Genomic DNA, 19,347 nt, shown 5'->3' with positions numbered 1-19,347 from the left:
GCAGATGCTTCTAGCTAATAGAATGTCAAATGTTTGCCTCCACAGGTAATACACTGGAACGTGTCACCAGCCTTAATGGTACAATATTATTCTTGGTCTTTAACCTACAACTCAACAGAAGTCGCTAAAGCAAGGCTTGAATGTTCAGCTTCTTTGGAATCCATTGCAGCACTGCAATACCAGCACTGCTATTTCTGATATTTTTAGCATGGAGATTAATAAGAACACACACCCTCACAAAGCAGAAGAAAAGCAAAGGAAAACTTAGTCCAGTGGCGTAACTAAGAGCTGTCCCTTGCCACAAAATATACTAGAGGTCTCCCTGGGAATCTGGAGTTTTTCTTACTGTATTTAGATGAGTGTAATGGAAAATTAATAAAACCAGTTCAGCTCTTTCTAAATGGCAGAGATTAGTTTGAGTAATTTTTTTTTTTTCTTTTCTTTAACCATCACTACTTAATTCAGTAGTTAGCACTAGTTTTCTGCCTGCTACAGGTTTAAGGGATTTTCCTCTCTGTTTCTCCTCTATACTGGCAAGACCTTCTCATCACTCCTCCACCAGGAAAAGAAGTAATGAAAGAGCTTCTGGAAGCCAGAAGTGCTGAACTCCAGCATGACCTCAAGCACTGCTATTGCAATAGTAGGGATTTCCCTTTTATGATCCTTTTATGAATCACACATCTTATAGAATTACTTGATAGTAAAAGACCTGGCTGGTTATCGAACTATTAAAGCCTGAATGGCACTATCCATAAATATTATCATAGTCATCATCCTGTGATAGAATATTATAGAACTCCCATTATGACAATCTTTCCTAATGCAATTTCTAAAACATTTGGTGATGGTGTTCTGAACACACTGAAGGCTTGGTATAATTTAGTAAGCATGAGTTCCTCCCTCTTGAACAATAAGAAGTAGAATAATAAAATAATATAAAGAAACAGAGCTGAATGAGACCTCTTGAGAGATTAATTCCTCTTCCCAGGTACAATACTAATAGTTGACTGATGTGCAAACAAATTACTTTAATATTCTCCTACGATGGATATTCTGCAGCTTCTATGGATAGCCTGTTCTGGAGTTATGCTAACTTTGCCACATGTAAGCATTTCTTTTTCCCTTATATGTTACCAGAATATAGGTAGCTGCAACTTAAGCTCATTGTTTCTCACCTATCTTCGATGACAAGGGGAAGTTACCCATTCCCTATGATAGACATGTCTACATATATAGATGCATAAAAATATGTATTAAATACATGTATGTGTGTACATGAACACACTTCAAAGGAGAAAATGTCCTTCTCTCATACATATATATGTTTATATTTTGATATAATGTTTATATTCAGCAAAATGGTGGGATTAACTATGGAGTATAATTACAGCTCAGAGGAGTAAATCTGAAAAATAGAATAAATATCCATGCATTATTCAATAATTATCGATGAAGTTGATGTTTTTATGTGTATTGCTATATTGCCTAGGAGATCTGGTTGATAGGACTGAGCTTCGTTTTGTGCTGTGCAAACTCATCAAATGAATTCCTGCCATCCTGCTCAGACCTGCATGATAAACATTAGCCTTAGCCACATGCAATCAGCGTTTAGTTTATCAAGGTGTAGATAGTAATTGAATATTCATATATGCTCAGAGCTTAGGATAACAAAAATAAGCTGTTTGTCTTTTCAGTTTTTCCTTGGATTATGTATTTCCCTCATAGGCTCACAGCTATTACCTGCTGAACTTTTTACTCACACTCATTTTCCTTTTAATATGTTGTAACAACAACCCCCCCTTCCACCCCCCCAAAAAAACAACAGAAGAGTCTAGAACCACTTACTAATCTGTTTGCTGCAGTTTTACACAAAGTAGCACATACATCAGTCCATTTTACGTTTCTTACCCTAGCTCCTCATTCCCACTCTGTGGTGAAACCCACCATTGCTTTAAATGCTCTCTCTAAAACTGAATGAGTGACCTGTCATCAAATCACCAGGGGAAAATGGTTTGGTTATTTATATATATGTGTGTGTGTGTATGTATTTATATATACGTAAATACATACATATAGCTGGTTTCTAATCAGATCACTTCAGTAATCCAGTACCTCAGCACAAATGAAGGTTACAAAGAAAAACACCCAGGAACAGGGAATGGCAAGTTCTTTTTTAAACTGACTTCACTGCTGCAGGAAACATCCACTCAGTAAACCACACCCCAGATGCAGCCCCAGTTATGTAAGTTATCATTCAGACCCAGTTCCTCAGGCACCCAGCCTTCCTGGATCTGTCAGCCCCTCAGACTATCAGTAAGTGCAGAGCCTTCCTATCTCTTCTTAGGCAGAGAAAGGGTAACAGCAAACCACAGAGCCAAATGCATGGCTTTCAGAAGTGAGAAGGAGCACACTGTCACAGAGTTGCACAGATGCCACAAGGGCACAGACTGAGCCAGCTGATGCTAATGGAGACAAGGAAGCTCAGATGTGAGCTCTCCCTAGATCCACCTGTTCTGTGACAGGCCAGATTTCAAGGCATGGGGCAACCCCACCTTCTCATCTAGTCAGTGGGACCTATGGTATTGGCAGGCGTTCAGCATCTGTAGAAAGCCTTTTAGGACTGAAAAAAACATTGTTGTACTTTGGTTCTGTCTGCCTGCAGGTTACAAGCCTTGTAAGCAAGGAGCTGCCCATTTGCACTTGAGATCACATCTGTAGGTTTTAGTTAGAGGCCCTAAGTTGTTTTATTCAGACTTTTTCCATTGTACAGGCTTTAGGATGCTATTTCAAGGTGTGAATTATGTGTTTGCAGTCATTAAAGGTGGTCAGCAGTTCAAGCAGGAAGACCTCCATAGCCTCAGTCTGCAGTTCTGACCCTTGCCCTGAGCAGGACTGGATGAGAGCCTGTTAACACAGAGCTATGCGATTATGTACCGAGAGCGAAACCTTTAATTAAAGGAGAGAGAAGAAACAACTGCAGGGCAACACTGAGCCTCTCTCACTGCCGTTACAGTGCGGTGCGGTTCTAAGGGCACTGCCGCGGGCCCAGCATGGCGCCTGCCTCCCTTGCACTAGCCTCATGCCCGAGGGCCTTGCAGGCCACTCTGCTGGACCAGCAGCCCGGCCTCGCTGCCGCGTCCACAAGGAAGACAAGCTGCCCCGCTTCCAGCGGCACCCGGAGCCCGGTTGTGCGCGAAGAGAGCGCTGCGGCGCCCCCTGCCGGCGGCACGAGGATCCGGCGGTGCCGGCGCTGCTGTTGTCACATGTCGGAAAGTCCCAAGCGCTGACGGTGGAAATCCCCGCTGGGGTTTTTTTTGTTGTTGTCTTTTTTTTTTTCTTTTTTTTTTTTTTTTTTTCCTGTCCAGGCGCTGAAACAGAAAGGGGAAAGAAAACAAGAGGCTGAGCTCAGCCCTTCATTCCACGGCGGAGGTAGCGGCGGCAGCAGCTCCGCACCGGGGAGGGGGGCTGCGGACGGGAACGCGGCCAGGTCAACCCAGGCCTGCTGCCGGCCGCTCGTTGATGGCGACCGAGCCCGGCTGCGTGCCCTCGCCGCGGCCCGGCTGCTGAACGGCATTCACCGGCGGATCGATCCCGTGCCCGGAGGAGCTCGCCGGTCGAGAGGTGAGCTGCTAGGGCGGGGAGAAGCTGCCCGACGGATTTCTGGAGGTTTTGTTATCGGTCCCGCGGCGGGCGGTGGAATTGTGCCCTCTGTTGACTGGCGGCGGGCCGGGGTTGCAGGAAGAGCGTGGGGCGGCGGGCTGCGCTCAGCAGCGGCGCGTCCAGCCGGCTGGGAGGCCCGGCTGGGGCTGCTGGAGCCCGCGCCTCCGAGTGACGGAGATTGGAAGCTGCAAGACGCTTTTAGCCTCGTTGCAGGTCCGGCCGGCAGGAGTTTACCTTTGCCTTCTTCGTTTAGGGGACAGAGCTGGAGCGCGACTCTGCCACGTTTCAGAACAGAACGCAGATTTCCCCCAGTCCAGCATCTTCCATATTATATGCTGCAGAACTATATGCTGCACTTTTCCCAGCTTTTTTTTTCCTCTTTTTTTTTTTTTCTTTTTTCTGCAAACTCAATAATTACATGCTAAAAGGTGATAGTAGTGTGGCCATGCAGAGAAGTACAGTGCAGTGAAAGCCAATACAGCTTCTAAAGTCTTAATGTGCTTTGAGTTGTTAGCTTCTGTGGCTGCTAAGCTGCTTCACTGCTCTGTTTCTCACAGTCAGGGTTGTTCTTTTTTTGCCTTGATTGATGTTCGATGTAAATGGCACAAACAGTAGTTTCCACTTCTGAAGGGGAAAATGTCCGTAGAATATTACAGAACATTGAATTCACAGTTCCAGTGAACGCTTCTGTAAACTCAGTACTTTTTGTTACCTAAAGCTGGAAATAACCACTTCAAGGGTCTGTGCCAGTAGTGATTAATCATCTGATAAGTCTTTATTTGGGTAAAAAAAACCTCATTGACTCAATCACTCTACTTACGTAACTTAGGAATTCAGTACTCTGGCCATCTCTGTGCAAAGCAGAGCTGTGGTTATTAGACAGGTTAATATGTTTATATGTCATTCCTCAATCCTATGTTTAAATGTATGGATGATTTATGTGAGTGGTGTGTATGAAAATATATTGGTTAGGGGAAGATAAGAAGCAGCTGTTAGGAAGCTTTCCCTTGTTTCTGGTCACCCTATACTTGGCGTGGCATGTATTGAGGTCTTGATATATACCTGTGATTTAGTATTTGTCCCTAAATTCATAATCCTCGCTCCTGGTGTAACCAACTGAATTCTAAATGTTAGGTATGCAAACCTTTATTCTGCTTGATAGAAATTTGGCTTTGTGAGCAGAGCAGTAGTCTATGTGGACAGCATGTACTCTCTCCATATAAAAACAAAAGCTCATGGTGTTACTGCAGTGCACAGGTGGGATGTGAGAGTGTGGTCCTGCGTCTGCCTGCAGCTAGCCACAGAGTTTGCGTGCCCAGAATGAGTATTTCAGACTACAGATACTTTGAGGTTATGGGGTTTTTTTTTTTGTTCTTCCTGCTGTAGCCCATCAAGCCAGAGGTACTGAAGAAAGGGATACGGGGCAGTAAACACTGCTTGTCCCACTATGGAAAAATATTGGGGTTTTTGAGCCAAGTGGAAATGCTTTTTCAGCAATGTTGACTTACCGCTGAGTAATAGTGGCACCGCAGCTTGCACCCCCACACACTGCACGAGCACCTCTGCAGTGCTATTCTGCTCACAAAACAGAAGGAGCCTCGAGAAGGGTAACACAGGTCTGTCCCTGGGTGCTTGGTCTGCCACTAATACCTCCTTTACCATCTTCAGCCAATGTAAGTATAGGACAGAATCTAGCACGGCATGTGATATCCAGGCTCTTTTTATGCTATACCCAGCATCCTCATCAAGAATGCATAGGCTGCAGAAATCTGAAATGGACATTATCTGGTTTTTTGGCATGTCATCAAAACACGAGTTTGGAACATGCTGAAAGTTCAGCAAGTTCATATGGTATTACACTGTGCAATTATCAATTAGTTAAGTTTCCAAGATAGTTTTTCCTTCCCTTGATCTTGCCTTTTTCTACCCTTGCTTTCATTTGACTGCCTTTTTTTGTACAATGACGTAATCTCCTTAGTGATGAATGAACTCCCTTCAGTAGTTCAATAAATGATCACAATAAATGGGTGGGATAAGCTCTTCAGTAGTTATCTTTGAGTAATGCAGAGAGGCTGACGGAGGTGAACTTTAAAAATAATGGTCTGTATAAGTCTCAGTGGATGGCATCCACTCTATGTACTTTACAGTCAAAACAGCAACTAGAATTCCACATGTAGAAGTGTGTTCTTAATCTCTTCAGAACTGATAGTGCTGCAGAGCAAGGGCAATTAACAAGTCAGTAAGAGAATACTTTTCGTTTCAGATTTTGTCTAGGAACATGGCTGGCCAACACATCCTTCCTCAGGCTTTGTATCAGAGCAACATGCTGAAGGCTGTGAAGATTAGAGAGAGGACACCTGAAGATCTGGTCAGACCTCCCAGTGGAATAATTCACCACTTCAGGACTATGCACAGATACACTATAGAAATGTTCAGAATGTGCCAGTTTTGCCCTCAATTCCGGGAAATGCTTCAGAAGGCCCTGACTGACCAAGCCACTCAGACTTCGCTGGAGCGCCAGAGGAAGCTGAACTGGTGCATGGAGGTCAGGAGACTTGTGCCTTTGAAAACAAATGGTAAGCTGTGAGCAGGTCTTTGCACTCATTTTAAAATAGGTAATACGGATCTGTTTTATCTTAGTTGTGTAAGCTTAAATTCTGTCCGGGTGGCATGCTGTCTGGAGTCTATAGCAATCACCCGCCCATCTCATAGCATGATGAGTGGCCTGAAAAATTCTCAGGTATTTTCATAACATCAGTAACTTCTGGCATGTCAGAGGAAAAATAGCATGCGAGAGCACTGTTCCATCATTGTTTCATGGACCTGACTCTTGATATGTCAGCTCTTCTATTAGAAGCAGTAATCAGCCCTTAACGCTGGGCAGGTGGAGGTTTGGGATGCTTTGAGCAGCAGGGATTTGTTCCTTGTATACAGGCCAGATGGTAGCACCCTTGTAAAGCTCTGCCAAGCTGACCTCGCTTGCAGCAGGCTGAGCTCTACACACAGCCAGCTCCCTGGTGCTCAGCTACTTAGCAGGGTCTGCGAGATTCTGCCTTTCCTTAGGGCTTGACAGCCATTCTTCCACGTGCCTCGGGCAGCAAAAATTAATGGCCTTTTCTCTCAAAGGTTGGTGCTGGCTATATGACTTCTCTTTAGGGTTACTTTATGCTTATTGTGTCAGGCGCTATAAATGAAATAGAGGTAGTACAAATATTTCTTTGTAGGGTACAAGAAGCCATATAATCACGCAGGAAAATTTAGCACATGACTGTGAGAATTGCTAGGATTTCACGTTCAATGCAGGAAAGATTTGGTAACAGTTATGAGTTATGATCATGCAGCTGCAAACTCAGACTCAGGATTCTCTGCTGTATAGAGAGCCCCAAACTGGGAGTGTAGACTGGGAGAGTGATGAATCCAAGAACATGGGAAATAGAGATTTTTTGTTCAGGGAGCAGGTGACACTGGTTGTAGAAACACTGGGTGTGGTGGACCTTCAGCCTAGTTCAAGTCCCAGTATCGTGTTCTTTGGGTGTTTATTTTCTGATCTGTTTATGTACACATAGTCCTTGTCTTTCTAAACCTTTTCTTCTAAGTCTTTTCTTCCCTGTCTGACTGTACACAGCTGTGCTTCACTAAAGCCATAAAGACAGAACCACCATGTAGATGCAACTGCTCTGACCTTGAAGAGCCCAGTCCAGAGGTACACATCTGTCACTGTAACAGAAGCACTGAACTTTTGGTGGGCTTTATGGGCTGCATCTGCATTTGGCTGCAGTTGAGCGCCCTTAAAGGCTGCATAATCTTGAACTTCCAGGAGGACTGGGAATTCAGCTAGGACAGCCAGTGCTTGGCAAGTCCCAGGAGGGTGGCATTGCTCCATATGTAGAGCCTTCAAAGTTTTGCTCCAAGAGATATGCTCTAACAGATCTCCCATGAAAATGGTCAATGTACATAGGTTTTGTCCGCAGCAAAGCGCATAGGTTTTGGAATCCCACATCTGATAGTAGTAGGAGTTCTGCAGGGTTCAGTAACTGACTGGGCAGGCAGCTGCTGCTGCTTACAGGTTATTCCATGAATGAGGTCCCTTGTGTCAGGTCCTTGTGTCAGGAATGTACACCGGTGTTACAAACTTGTGGACTGGCATTCCATCTAGTGAGTAGGTGTTCCAGTATATACGATGCTGAAATATTGGGGCTGGCTTAGGAATGGCAAAGTCAAGAGGTTGATTTGTATTCCCTCCCATACCTCACGCAGCCAGTGCTGTGCACATGGTGTGGGTTCGGTGCTGTAAGGTCGCTGAGGGCATGGAAAGGAGGGAGGAGTGGCTCTGAGAGCCTGCGGTTTATGCAAAGTAGTCACAGCTTTGCACGAGGGGAAGGTAAACTGGGCTGAAGGAGTGATCCCTGAAAAATAGGACGGAAGCCTGGAGAATCCCTGTGCTAGCCTGTAAAATAATGTTATTCAAGTGAGTGGGGAAAAAAATGTGAGCTTTTTTTTTTTTCTCCACGTGGCGTGAAGAATATTTTAAAAGCATGCAACTGCACAACGTGGAGATGTGGGAGGAATGCATTAGTTCCTTCAGTCACTGATGGGTTTTTTCTAAGAAAAATCTGTGTTCTTTCTTTCTGACAGTTTTGATTGTTCAAAACAAAGAAAGCGATTCTCCTGTAGGATCTTTTAACGTCTATTTTTACCTCACACGTACGTGAGCTTATGGCATAAGAAAAACCCCAGCTTTCGAATCGCTACACGTTTATTTGCGGACGTGTGCAGGGAGAATAGGAGGAAAGGCGGTAGGTGGCACAAAAATGGAAACTGCTTTTTTAAAAACAACACACGCCAAAAATTCCATCATCTATTGGCTGCGGCGATTTCACTTGTATAATGAATAGGCATTCATTCCAATTCACCCAGCCACACCCCCGGGAAAGTCCGAGGGAGGCTTTGCCGTTCAGCTGTGCGGGCAGCAGAACAAAAAGTACGGCTGTTGCTCAACTGCTAGTCAAATAGCGCTGGGGAATTCCAAGTGCTGTGTAAGGAATTTGGTGTGGTGCTTCTCAATAAAGAACTGAAAGTCAGCTCTGAAAGAAAAAAAAAAAATAAAAAAATCTTATCTTTGCTCTAGATTTTGCAAAGGGAAAATTTTGCTGGGATTAATATCTCATCTCTCTTGTTCAGAAGGAAACCCAGACAGTTTTTCTATATTATATGTTGCTCCCTGAATTCTTCAGCTCAAACAGGCAGGCTGCAGAAGTTAGGTAAGCTATGCAAGATGTCATTCAGAAACAAGAAGCCAGTGTAAGGAACCTGGTGTGCAAGGAATCCGTAACAGTTTATAAAATGTGAAGTACCTCTCAAGTGATTGCTTTGGTGTTTGTTGTAGATTTTTCTCTGACATATCAGAAAAAATAGCAGAAGTGTTCATCCAGTGACTTACTTGAGCTAGTTATGCATAATGCATGGTTTCAAGTGTGTGTGTGTGGTGGTAGTCTTTTTTTTAACTCCAATATGAGAAAAAAATCTTGCAGTTCTATGGTAGCTAATGTACTCTATTCCAAGGAAATCGCTGTGGTTTCTTAACTTTTGATGAAACAGCTTCCCCCTGTATTAAACACCAGACCTAATTTTGCATCTGGGGCCATGACATGACCAGGCTGGATGTGGCTCTGGGCAACCTGGTCTGGTGGTTGGCGACCTTGCACGTACCAGGGGGGTGGTAACCAGATGATCATTGTGGTCCTTTTCAACCCAGGCCATTCTATGACCATAATGATTCTTGGTATTTCCCTTTCAAAAGGCTATTGAAGAGGATGGGTAGAAGCAGAATTTGAACTCCAGCCATAGGCATGGTTTGTCACACCTTTCAATTTAGTTAATTAACCAATCTGATTCTCAGTTCCTCCCCTCTGAAACTGCAGAGCACTGCTTTTCTTCCTGCGTGTAGGAAGGACTCTTTCAGTTGAAGGGATTGTCTGAATGGAAAACAAATCACTGTTTTTCATTTAGCTAATGTTAATTTTGTGTTTTAGGAAAGCAAAGCTTAAACATTCAGCAGTGCAGCATACAGCTGTCAGTACTGAGAGGAAGGCAAGAGGTGTTCCTACAATTACTTCATATAAATCTCATACTGTCTCTCAGTCTTTGTAATTCCTCCACCAAGCAAGACCTATCACTGCAGCCCTTGTCAGAGGAAGTGAAGCTTGCTGTTACTATAGGATATTCTTAGTGTTTTCCATTACCTCAACCCTACGCCATTGAGTGAATACATTAGTGTAAGCGTTGGTGAAGGAGATTTACACATTCTGTTGTACTTTTAAAGTGACTCAATTATGTTTAAAAGCTATTTCAACTATGTTTGACCTTTGCAGTCAACCCAAAATTCAGTTTGTGGTATCAGTCCAAGTTAAATAAATAGCAAGTTTCCTGCCACTGCTGAGTGGCAGCTTACTGAGCAGTGAAGGGACAACCAGAGGAAAGGAAACAACTTGCTTTATTCTCCTGAGCAGAGCATTCTTAGCTGTGATCTGCTTGAGAAAAGCCTTCTGACAGAGCCTTAGAGAGAAGTGCACATGGAGTATGTGTATTTGCTGCATATTGCCACATCTCACGTGTTGGTGAGGTTGTATTTAAATAGCCGTTTAAAAACAATGTTGTTTTTTTTTTATGCAGGTGATGGAAATTGCCTCATGCACGCTGCATCGCAGTACATGTGGGGTATTGAAGATGTTGACCTCGTCTTAAGGAAAACGTTGTTTAGTGCACTCAGGGAGACTGACACACAGAACTTCAAGCTGCGCTGGCAGCGGGAGGCTATTAAATCCCAGGAGTTTGTGCAAACAGGACTCCACTTTGACACCCGGGTAAGGAGGCCTGGGAGATCACGCTGGTTCCTGAATGCTTGTCTGTGTTGCCTTGTTGATTTTCTTTCATTTTTGGCTTCACGTATTCCACTGTTAGTTGAAGAACAGAAATATTGTTCTTTTGGAGAAAATGGGAAAACATAAATATTTTGAGTGCTGCAGTTGGTTCCTGACCCCTGTGTCTTTGGGCTGGTTTTGAACTGATGGATGTTTTTTTTCTCAGAACTGGGAGGAGGAGTGGGAGTACCTCATTGAAATGACCTCCCCGGAAACATCTGGGGCTCGAAACAGACTTCCTTATAATGCACTGGAAGAAATCCACATCTTTGTTCTTGCTAATATCCTCAGAAGACCAATCGTTGTCCTTGCAGGTGAGTTGTCCAGCATGTCATCCCTCATTAAGGATTGCATTAGTCTGTGCTTTATTAGTAATCTGAGCTTGCTAATTGCTGTTTTCAGGTAGGCATCTTTCAGAACTGGCAGTATTTCTGATGTACCCCAAATGTTTTTTTCTCTTTGCCAATTGCACCAACTTAACAGATTTTCTTTTTTTCCCTTATGTAGATAAAGTTGTGAGAAGTTTAGAATCAGGCTCCAGTTTTGCTCCTCTGAACGTTGGTGGTGTTTATCTGCCACTCCTTTGGCCAGCTGAAGAATGCTACAGATATCCAATTGTGCTCGGCTATGACAATATGCATTTTACACCACTTGTGACCCTGAAGGACAGTGGGCCAGGTATTTTTCAAGTACATTATCTAGTATTTTCATAGGGCCTTCAATTTTGTTATGCTGCTAAAGCATTTAAAATACAACCTGGTTTATATTTGCTTTTTGAAAGTTAAAATTGATGTAGAAGATTCCTTTGGAATACATTGTTAAAATTTAAACAGAAACAGCTGTCTGTAAATCTGAATAGAAACTAAAGATTGTCTTCAAAATGCCAGCTGAAAAGGGAGCACAGCTCACATGCATCAAGGCTTGGACAAGACAAATGGTGGCCTCTGCTTTGCAGTGCTCTGGCCTCCTTTTTATGCCCCTCCATGAAAAGCTTTGAAGGACATGGTCTCACACCTGTGTGCTGCTGCCTAGCAGGTGTGATGAGATGTTTTGAAGATGGCAAAGTATGTATTTCTTCTGAATGGGTAACAGTTCTCTAGATTCAGGTTAGGGCATCATTCCATGAAAATATGTAGTGAAGTGAGATCTGTGATACTTCCAACAGTGGGAAGACAATTATGCTATGGGGACATTAGAATTACAGTGGGATGAGGTTTGATCTGTAGTCTGGAGGCTTGTCTGCCTCCTCTCTCATTTGTGCTCTTTAGAAACCAATTGGTCTTGCCAGCCATTCTCTTGTCTCCCTGAAGTTCAGTAGCAGTGTTGTATCTCATACTCTCATCTGATAAAATATCTGTGCTAAACCTTTATGTTTCCACACAGAAATCCGGGCTGTCCCTCTGGTCACCAGCGAACGAGGCAGATTTGAGGATTTGAACGTGCACTTTCTGACAGATGCAGAGGAGAGGGAGAAGGAGCAGCTGCTGAAAGACTACTTGATAGTCATAGAAATTCCAGTGCAAGGCTGGGATCATGGCACAACTCATTTAATTAATGCTGCAAAGTGAGTGTCATTTCTGTTTCCACAGTTGTTTAAGGTAGTGGTAGGATCCAGCCTTGTGTGCTTTTCATCTTTCCTACTTTGGCAGTATATTCCTGTATATTTGGCAGTATATATCCTCTGCAATAAAAAATACTGGCATTTCTGTTGATACAGTTCTAAGTAGTATTGAGCTCTAACCACATTCAAAGGCAAAAATGTTTTCAGACTTAGCAGCTTGAGCTTAATATTTTAGAAAAGTAAAACCAATGGGTTACTTTCTTACTTTCATTGACTTTTAGATTGCTTAGGAGAGTGGCTGGAAAGCAGTTAAAACCAGGAACTGGTTACACAGAACTCCTGCACTTTATGGAAGGGAAAACTGCCTGAAGTGTATGTGGTGTAGTTCTGTCTATGCTGGGGAAAATATTTGGCAATCTTTTCGAAACATAGATGCCTTGAAAGGCTGTGTTCCTGCGGTAGTGCAGCAGGCAGGAAGCTGTGGCCAGTGAAGGAGCTGGTATCTGCCCTCGTGCCCCTGGCAGTCAGTAACATGTTGAGCAACTGACTGCAACCGCCAGCTTCTTGCATGTGGGGATCTCTGGCAGTGGTGTCTGCCTGCCCCTTTATGACTGTCATTACTTCCATTGCAGCCTGCAGAGATATCTCTGTGCTGTCGAGTTGTTCTGCTTTGGTCGCCTAATACCCAAAGGATAAATGCAGTAGTAATCAAGCTTCTCCTGCTGCCCCAATAGGTTCTTGAGTAATGCTAGCAACACTAGCTCCTCATCCTCCAAACTACTGCATAGTAAAGCTGCAATGTGAGATTTTCCTTGCTGTCAGGGTTTGGGTAGGGATTCTGCTAGGAGTACTAGCAGTGCACATACTGAACTGACACCACCTAGTTTGTTTGAAGAATTTGACTAGTAGCTACAGACCCCAGAGACAAAAACAGGAGCAGGTTTCGTAATGAAGTTTATCATGAAGTACTGTGTCTAGAGTATGGAAGATCTGTTCTTAGCATGGGCTGAAGAAGAGGACACTCTAGTTTCAACTCTACTAAGCACTGGTCTGCAGACAAATTTAGAATTTGGGGGATTTTCTTTTTATTTCTGAAAGATTATCCGATTATTCTTCCCGCAAACAGCTTTCAGAGACAGAAAAGCCTCACCTTGAAAATCCTTTCAAGAATACTTCCGTTTAGCACTGTGTGAGACCATTTCTTTAGATGTGAAAGTCTCTATTTGACATCACTGAACACCTGCTTTTCAAATTATTTCCATTTACAGCAACAGTTTAACATCCTGGATCTTCTAGCTGAGTAATATGGATGTATATTAAATCTCAATTTCCTCTCCATGTGGCTTATATTTGCCTCCACCCCTACTATCTGGCCTTTTCAACCATATTTTTTTTTTTGTGTATGTGTATATTATTTGTTTGTTTGTTTGTTTTGTCTGTCAGGTTGGATGAAGGCAACCTGCCCAAAGAAATAAATCTTGTGGAAGATTACTTTCAACTGGTGCAGCATGAGTACAAGAAATGGCAGGAGCATGCTGAACCTGCCAGAAAAGAGGCTTGCTCCAGGAACAGACAGGAATTGTCTTTTTCCCAGCTCTCCCTCTTACAGGTGAAATGTGAAACTCCAAACTGCCCTTTCTATATGTCTGTGAACACCCAGCCCTACTGCCACGAGTGCTATGAGCGGAGGTCACAAGGAAGCAAAGGAAGAAAGCAGGTCTCTGAAGCAGCACCTGAGAAACTGAAGGCAGCTGGGTCGGGCTGTGGTAAAGCTTGTGAACCTGGGGGGTGGATGTCTGAGGAGGCTGTAACAGGGCCTCGCTCTGCACCCCCAACTGCTCCCAGCCTTTTCCTCTACAGTGAAACCACTGCCATGAAATGCCGGACTCCAGACTGCCCCTTCACCTTAAACGTGCAACACAATGGACTTTGTGAACGCTGCTACAATGCCAGACAGCTTGCTCCTTGTAATAATTTAGATGACCAGAGATGCTTGGACTATGCCACGTGTAAAGTCTGCCTTCAGAAGGCCAATAGGACATTTAATGGCATATGCAGCACTTGTTTCAAAAGGACTACAGAGCGCTCCTCGAATGGCAGCCCTGGTTTTGTACCCACGTGCCATCAGAGATCTACATCTGACCCATCCCAGATCCCACAGAGCCTCCTTCAGCATTCCTGCCAGCAAGCTCCCAACAACAATTGTGATGAGCTGCCGTTGGCTGCACTGCCTCATGCCCCACACACTTTGGAAGAGAAGAAGGGAAGTAAGCTCTGCAGGAAGCCTGGCTGCAAGTTTTTTGGAACAGCTCAGAATGAGGGCTTTTGCACGCTGTGCTTCTTTGAATACAGGGAAAACCATGGTAAGTGAAGATGTGAGATTTGTCAGATGTGGTGCAGATGGTGAAACTGAAGTTTTGCACATGCTGTGCTCTAGAAGATCAAGAGGTGACAAACACTGTGTAGCAAAAGCAGCAGTGTGAGGAAAATGTGCTTTATTGCTATTACTGTCCCAAAAGAGAGGCGTGAAATAACAGTGTGGGATATGTGAAATCTTGTAAAACTTTCCATTGGCTTCCATGAAAGAAAAACTTGGTCAATCAAGCACCACTTTTGATGCCTTGCAACCATACATGTTTTGATATAAATCTTCTCAGATTAAATATCATCATAACTAGGCCAGTTGTAGGAACTGGTGAGGGAAGTGATGTTGTATTGAAAACCAATTGTGTTTGGAAGGCTTTTGAAAAACTTGGCATGAATTTGAAGATCTATATCCATTCTGGATTTAACAGATATAAACTGGAGTAATGACTGAAATCTCCTCGATAAACAGAGCAAGCAGAATTTGTCTGTAGTTAATGTGCAAATATAATGTGTAGATAATCCAAACTAAGTATTTTATAGTAACATAGGAGTATATTGTTATAATGGACCTTGAAATGTTTCTTGATAGTCCACATATATGCTTAAAATTAAGCCCTACAATAGTCTGTAAATAAATCACGTTGTGAAATCTTCAACTTCTATGCTGCTGCTGTTACACAGGCAGGTGCCTTTGGGTACAGGAGGTGGAAGGCACATGAGATAAGTAGTATTTTCCTCTCACAAAACAGTTTTGTTGCTGACAGGCATGTCAGTGCTACACTTTCCATGTACTTTTACATTAAGGACCTATTATGCTAGCTTGCAAAAGCTTATTTTTGAATGTTCACAAGGAAAACTGTTATGACTGTGGAATATATGATTGCCTCGTTAGATTAAGAAGTATAGGGTGCATTAACCTATTAAGCTCTGTGCTACTGTACTTCCACTACCCCACGTGACTGAAATGAAGGAGGACAGAGGGGAAGAGTTGGGATCTATCACAGATGACATTCTAAAACCAATGGTGATTTTCCTTGTCTTTAGTGAGATCCAGTTTCCATGCTGTGAGCAGGTTCTTCTTGAATCAGCTGTTTGATGTAAAGATCAGTCTATAGTAGCCCTTTGTTTATGTAAACTGAAGGAATGTGCTTTGACTGAGAGGTATCAGGGTTGTCCAAATTCAGTGTTTGGGGCAAGCCAATTTTTTGTTTTTTTTTCTTTGCAAATTGAGGAGCTTCTTGTAGTCGCTTTGGGCCGTAGAATCTGTTGGGCTCATTCACATTTCCCCGTTCTTTCTTTGCATTACAGACAGTGCTTCACTACGCCATCAGAGGAGATTTCAGAGGAATTCCTCAGCAGCTGGTCAACAGGGGAGCTCAGCTGCCGCTTTCCACAATATGTCTTGCCAGCAGCAGAACTGTGGCACCCTGGGTAGCACCATGCTGGAGGGCTACTGCCAGAACTGTTTCATTAAAGCCCAGAGCCAGCGATTTCAGGAAGCCAGAAGGACAGAAGAACAGCTAGTGAGACAGCCTGAAGTAAGTATGAACTTTGAAAACCTTCCTTTTGTTTAGCATGTTTTTCCCTTGTGAGGGTGACTCAGAGCGTGTAATAGGATGCAGCAACATGAGAATTTTCTAAGTGTCATGGGAAGACTAGTGTAAGGTATCTCATGATTTCCACTTGCTACAACTGAGCAGTACTTCTGATAGTCATTCGCAATTTAGGATTATTGTGGCTGTCAGTTCTTAGTTTTACCCACCTGGAATTTGACCAGTAATTTCAGTGGAAGCAGCTGTACCCACAGTTTGCTTTGTTTGCTGTTTGTACAAGGATTTTCATTCATCCCTTGAGAGCTATGTAATTGCATCAAGAGGTTTAGTCTGCTTCATGTTCCTTTTTTCATTGAGCACATTACAGATTTTCTTTTCTAGGCTTTTTTACTTGGTTTGTTTTGGTTTTAGAATTGAGAATTACCAAAGATATAAAACTGTTTTTCTAGGAGGTGACAAAACTTATGCTATTCTTTGGTAAGGCCTGAATTGTCTCTTGGTGTTTTGCTCCTCAGAAGAAGTATGTGTCGTCTTAGGATCTGGAAAGCCCAATAGCTTCAGTTTGAATTTTCTACTTTGCAAAGCAGTCTCTCAAAGCCCTTGCAATTTTTGCAGCGGTGTTTGTTGTTTGTGATTGCTAACAACCCCCCGGTGGTCCCGTATACAATACATTAGCACAGGTGAAAGTAAATGAAATGCCACTTGTGCTACCAGCATGACAACTGACAGCATTTTTAATGTGTTTCAAGAGAACAGGACAGCGCAGAGATCTACAGCGAGCAGCACTGACTAGCCAGAAGAGACAGTGTGCTGTGGCTTCGTGTCGAAACAACCTGGCCTGCAGAAGCAGTGAGCTGTGCCAGCAGTGCCAGCGCGTTGGCCAGCTTGTGCAGCTGGGGGGTCCCAGGGAGCCAGCCACAGATGAGCCTCCGAAGCAACGCTGTCGAGCCCCTGCTTGTGACCACTATGGTAATAACAAGTGCAATGGTTATTGCAATGAATGCTACCAGTTCAAACAGATCTACGGCTAGCAGAGAGGAAGAGTTGGTAAAGAAGAAGAAAGCGATACCAGCTCCTTCCTAAACTGAAATGGTGCTATGTCCAAAACACTTATCAGTCCTGGGAGCAGGGGCTAGGGGGGAAATGTAACCTGTCTGCCCATGTTCCTGTTTATTCCCAAGAATGGGAATAAGTATGTACTTCCTCTAAACACTGCATACAAGAACTGCTAAGGAGGGCCAGTTGCTTTCTGCACAAAGCTGTTTTTCATGAATAAGCTCCTGTCATGCTGTATTTAATTCTTGGACTTTTCAGTTGGAAGTTTGAAGCATTTCATTCCAAAGAGCTTCCTGATTCTGCCTCTTTCTCAGTACCTCCCCAGCACCCATACAAGGAGGACTCACAGCTCATCTCGTCGGTGTGGGAAATCTGTATTGATGTATGCTGGTCAGAGGCGAGTCTTTGCTGAGAGAGATCCCCCAGGACAGACTGGTGTAACTTGCAGTCAAAACAGAGTGAGGTTGTCTGAAGAAACTTGCTTTGGTTTGCTCACTTCTTGCTTCTGTTTTTGTGGAACTCAGCAAGGCTGGAGCTTGTGCGGGCGTTTGGTATGGTATCAGTGAGTGGTTCTGGGACTGCAGAGCCCTTGGCAAACTGCAATCTTAAACAAGACAAGTAGTGGTCAGCATTTAGATCCTTTCCCAAAATCAAAGACAGCTGGAAAGATAAAGTGATGACAGAAGTAACTTTTACACATTTGTGATGGAAAGTCAGAATCCTGCAGTTCCCCTCACATGTGGAAGGAATTGTCTCCAGTAGAAGAAAAAACAGACACAAAAGCTGTTCATCTTAGGCATCTTCAAATTTTGAAGCCAAAGTAACTTTCTTCTCTTCCACTGTCACTGTCAGAAATACACATGCTGCTGTTCACACCCCCACTCCCTATTTCTCTCTCACTTTTTTCTGTTATCCTTAATGTGATTCTGACATTGTGCCTAACAGCTTGGAGCTTGGCAATAGGGTGCCTTAGGATCAAGACTTTACTTCTGGAGTTCATGCATTTACTTCTCAATCTGCAGTACTTCAGCAAATTTACCTTTACTGTTGTGCCTGATACCCTCTTATCTCCTTTCATACCTTTTAAGTTTTCAGTATCTATTTTGCTGCTGCTGTTTTGGGGGTGATACCTTTTCTAATTTCCTTATCAAGCTTAGAATCTTTTTTTCTAGATATTAAAAAAAAAAAAGAAGCAAAAAATTAAAATAACTCAACTTGTTTCTGTTAAATTTTATATATTTTTAATGTTAATGTGAACATATGTTTATTAAAATATTTATATTATTTCAAACAATGCAACTTGAAATTTGCACATCTAGGATTTTTTTTTACGTATATTTACTCTTGTGTTGAAATTTGCAAACTTAAATGTATGATTGAAAAACATTCTCAGATATAAAGAAATAAATTATTGAAGGATTGAATTTGGTATTTTATATTGATGGAAGGGAGCACAGTTGAGCACATCACCTACTGCAAAAGGATTTCTATCTAGGATGACCAATGAGCATGTCACTGATGTCCTCTGTTTCAGGTTGTGTAGCCAAGTATTTTCAGAAGGCAGTAGCTTGTGAATCTCTGCAGTCTCTCGGTACCTCATTGTCCTCTTAGGAAGAGCTCTTGGTACTTTGTGGGACACCATGCAGTCAGTGTACATCAGGACTTAGCTTGTGTGTGTACTCAGTCTTCTGTTTCTAGAGCTGAGTGCAGCCGAGTAAGGATGGGGCAGGACCAGGCTGCAGGGGAAGCTAAGCCAGGCAGACTTAACTTTTCTTTCTTCATTCATCCTCCAGTTACCCCAAGGATTCCCAGCTGGCTTGAGTGTCACTCTGGGAGGTGGTGATGGTCATGAGAGCTCCCCATATGTGCAGGAGCAAAGGCTCAGGCTGGCCTTGCTATCTCCTCTGTCTGGGAGAAGCAGGGAAGGCCTTCAGTTTTTTGGTCTTGGCATCTGACTTGCTCAGAAGCTCCTGATAAGCAAGTTGCTAATTGTTTAGATGAAAAATACCTGAAAGGGTTATTTTCTTGTCATTGCAAGTTCATCCAAACCCAGCCAGGCTTCCAGGGGCTTTCTGAGCTGTAACACTCCCTCAGCAGAGCCTGAGGATGCTTGCAATGTTGGTGCTCCAATATTTCAGGCCTCTGCCTAAACAGGCAGTACTGCATCCCACCCTGAATTCTAGATGCTGCCCACAGTCTGAAGGGAAAAGTAGAAGAGGCTGCAAGCCTC

General features: G+C 43.3%; 1 protein-coding gene across 2 annotated transcripts; it reads left to right on the top strand.

Annotated features, from left to right (window-relative positions):
• Positions 1-5,935: 5,935 nt before the first annotated feature.
• Positions 5,936-17,092, top strand: TNFAIP3 (TNF alpha induced protein 3; the record flags this gene model as incomplete). Of its 2 annotated transcripts, none has more annotated exons than XM_079550024.1 (8): positions 5,936-6,236; positions 10,333-10,523; positions 10,747-10,894; positions 11,088-11,258; positions 11,964-12,144; positions 13,585-14,504; positions 15,817-16,046; positions 16,811-17,092. In XM_079550024.1, the coding sequence occupies 8 exons, from the start codon at positions 5,939-5,941 to the stop codon at positions 17,090-17,092; spliced, it is 2,421 nt and encodes an 806-aa protein (XP_079406150.1). The 2 variants fall into 2 exon arrangements, with proteins under 2 accessions (XP_079406150.1, XP_079406149.1); XM_079550023.1 differs by having other exon boundaries at positions 5,939-6,236; positions 13,585-14,508; positions 15,821-16,046.
• Positions 17,093-19,347: the final 2,255 nt, after the last annotated feature.

The sequence above is a fragment of the Tetrao urogallus genome (assembly GCF_951394365.1).
Source record: "Tetrao urogallus genome assembly, chromosome: 2".
Lineage (NCBI taxonomy): Eukaryota > Metazoa > Chordata > Aves > Galliformes > Phasianidae > Tetrao > Tetrao urogallus.
Note: the sequence above shows the minus strand (reverse complement) of the source record. Positions and strands in the feature narration are given on the sequence as shown.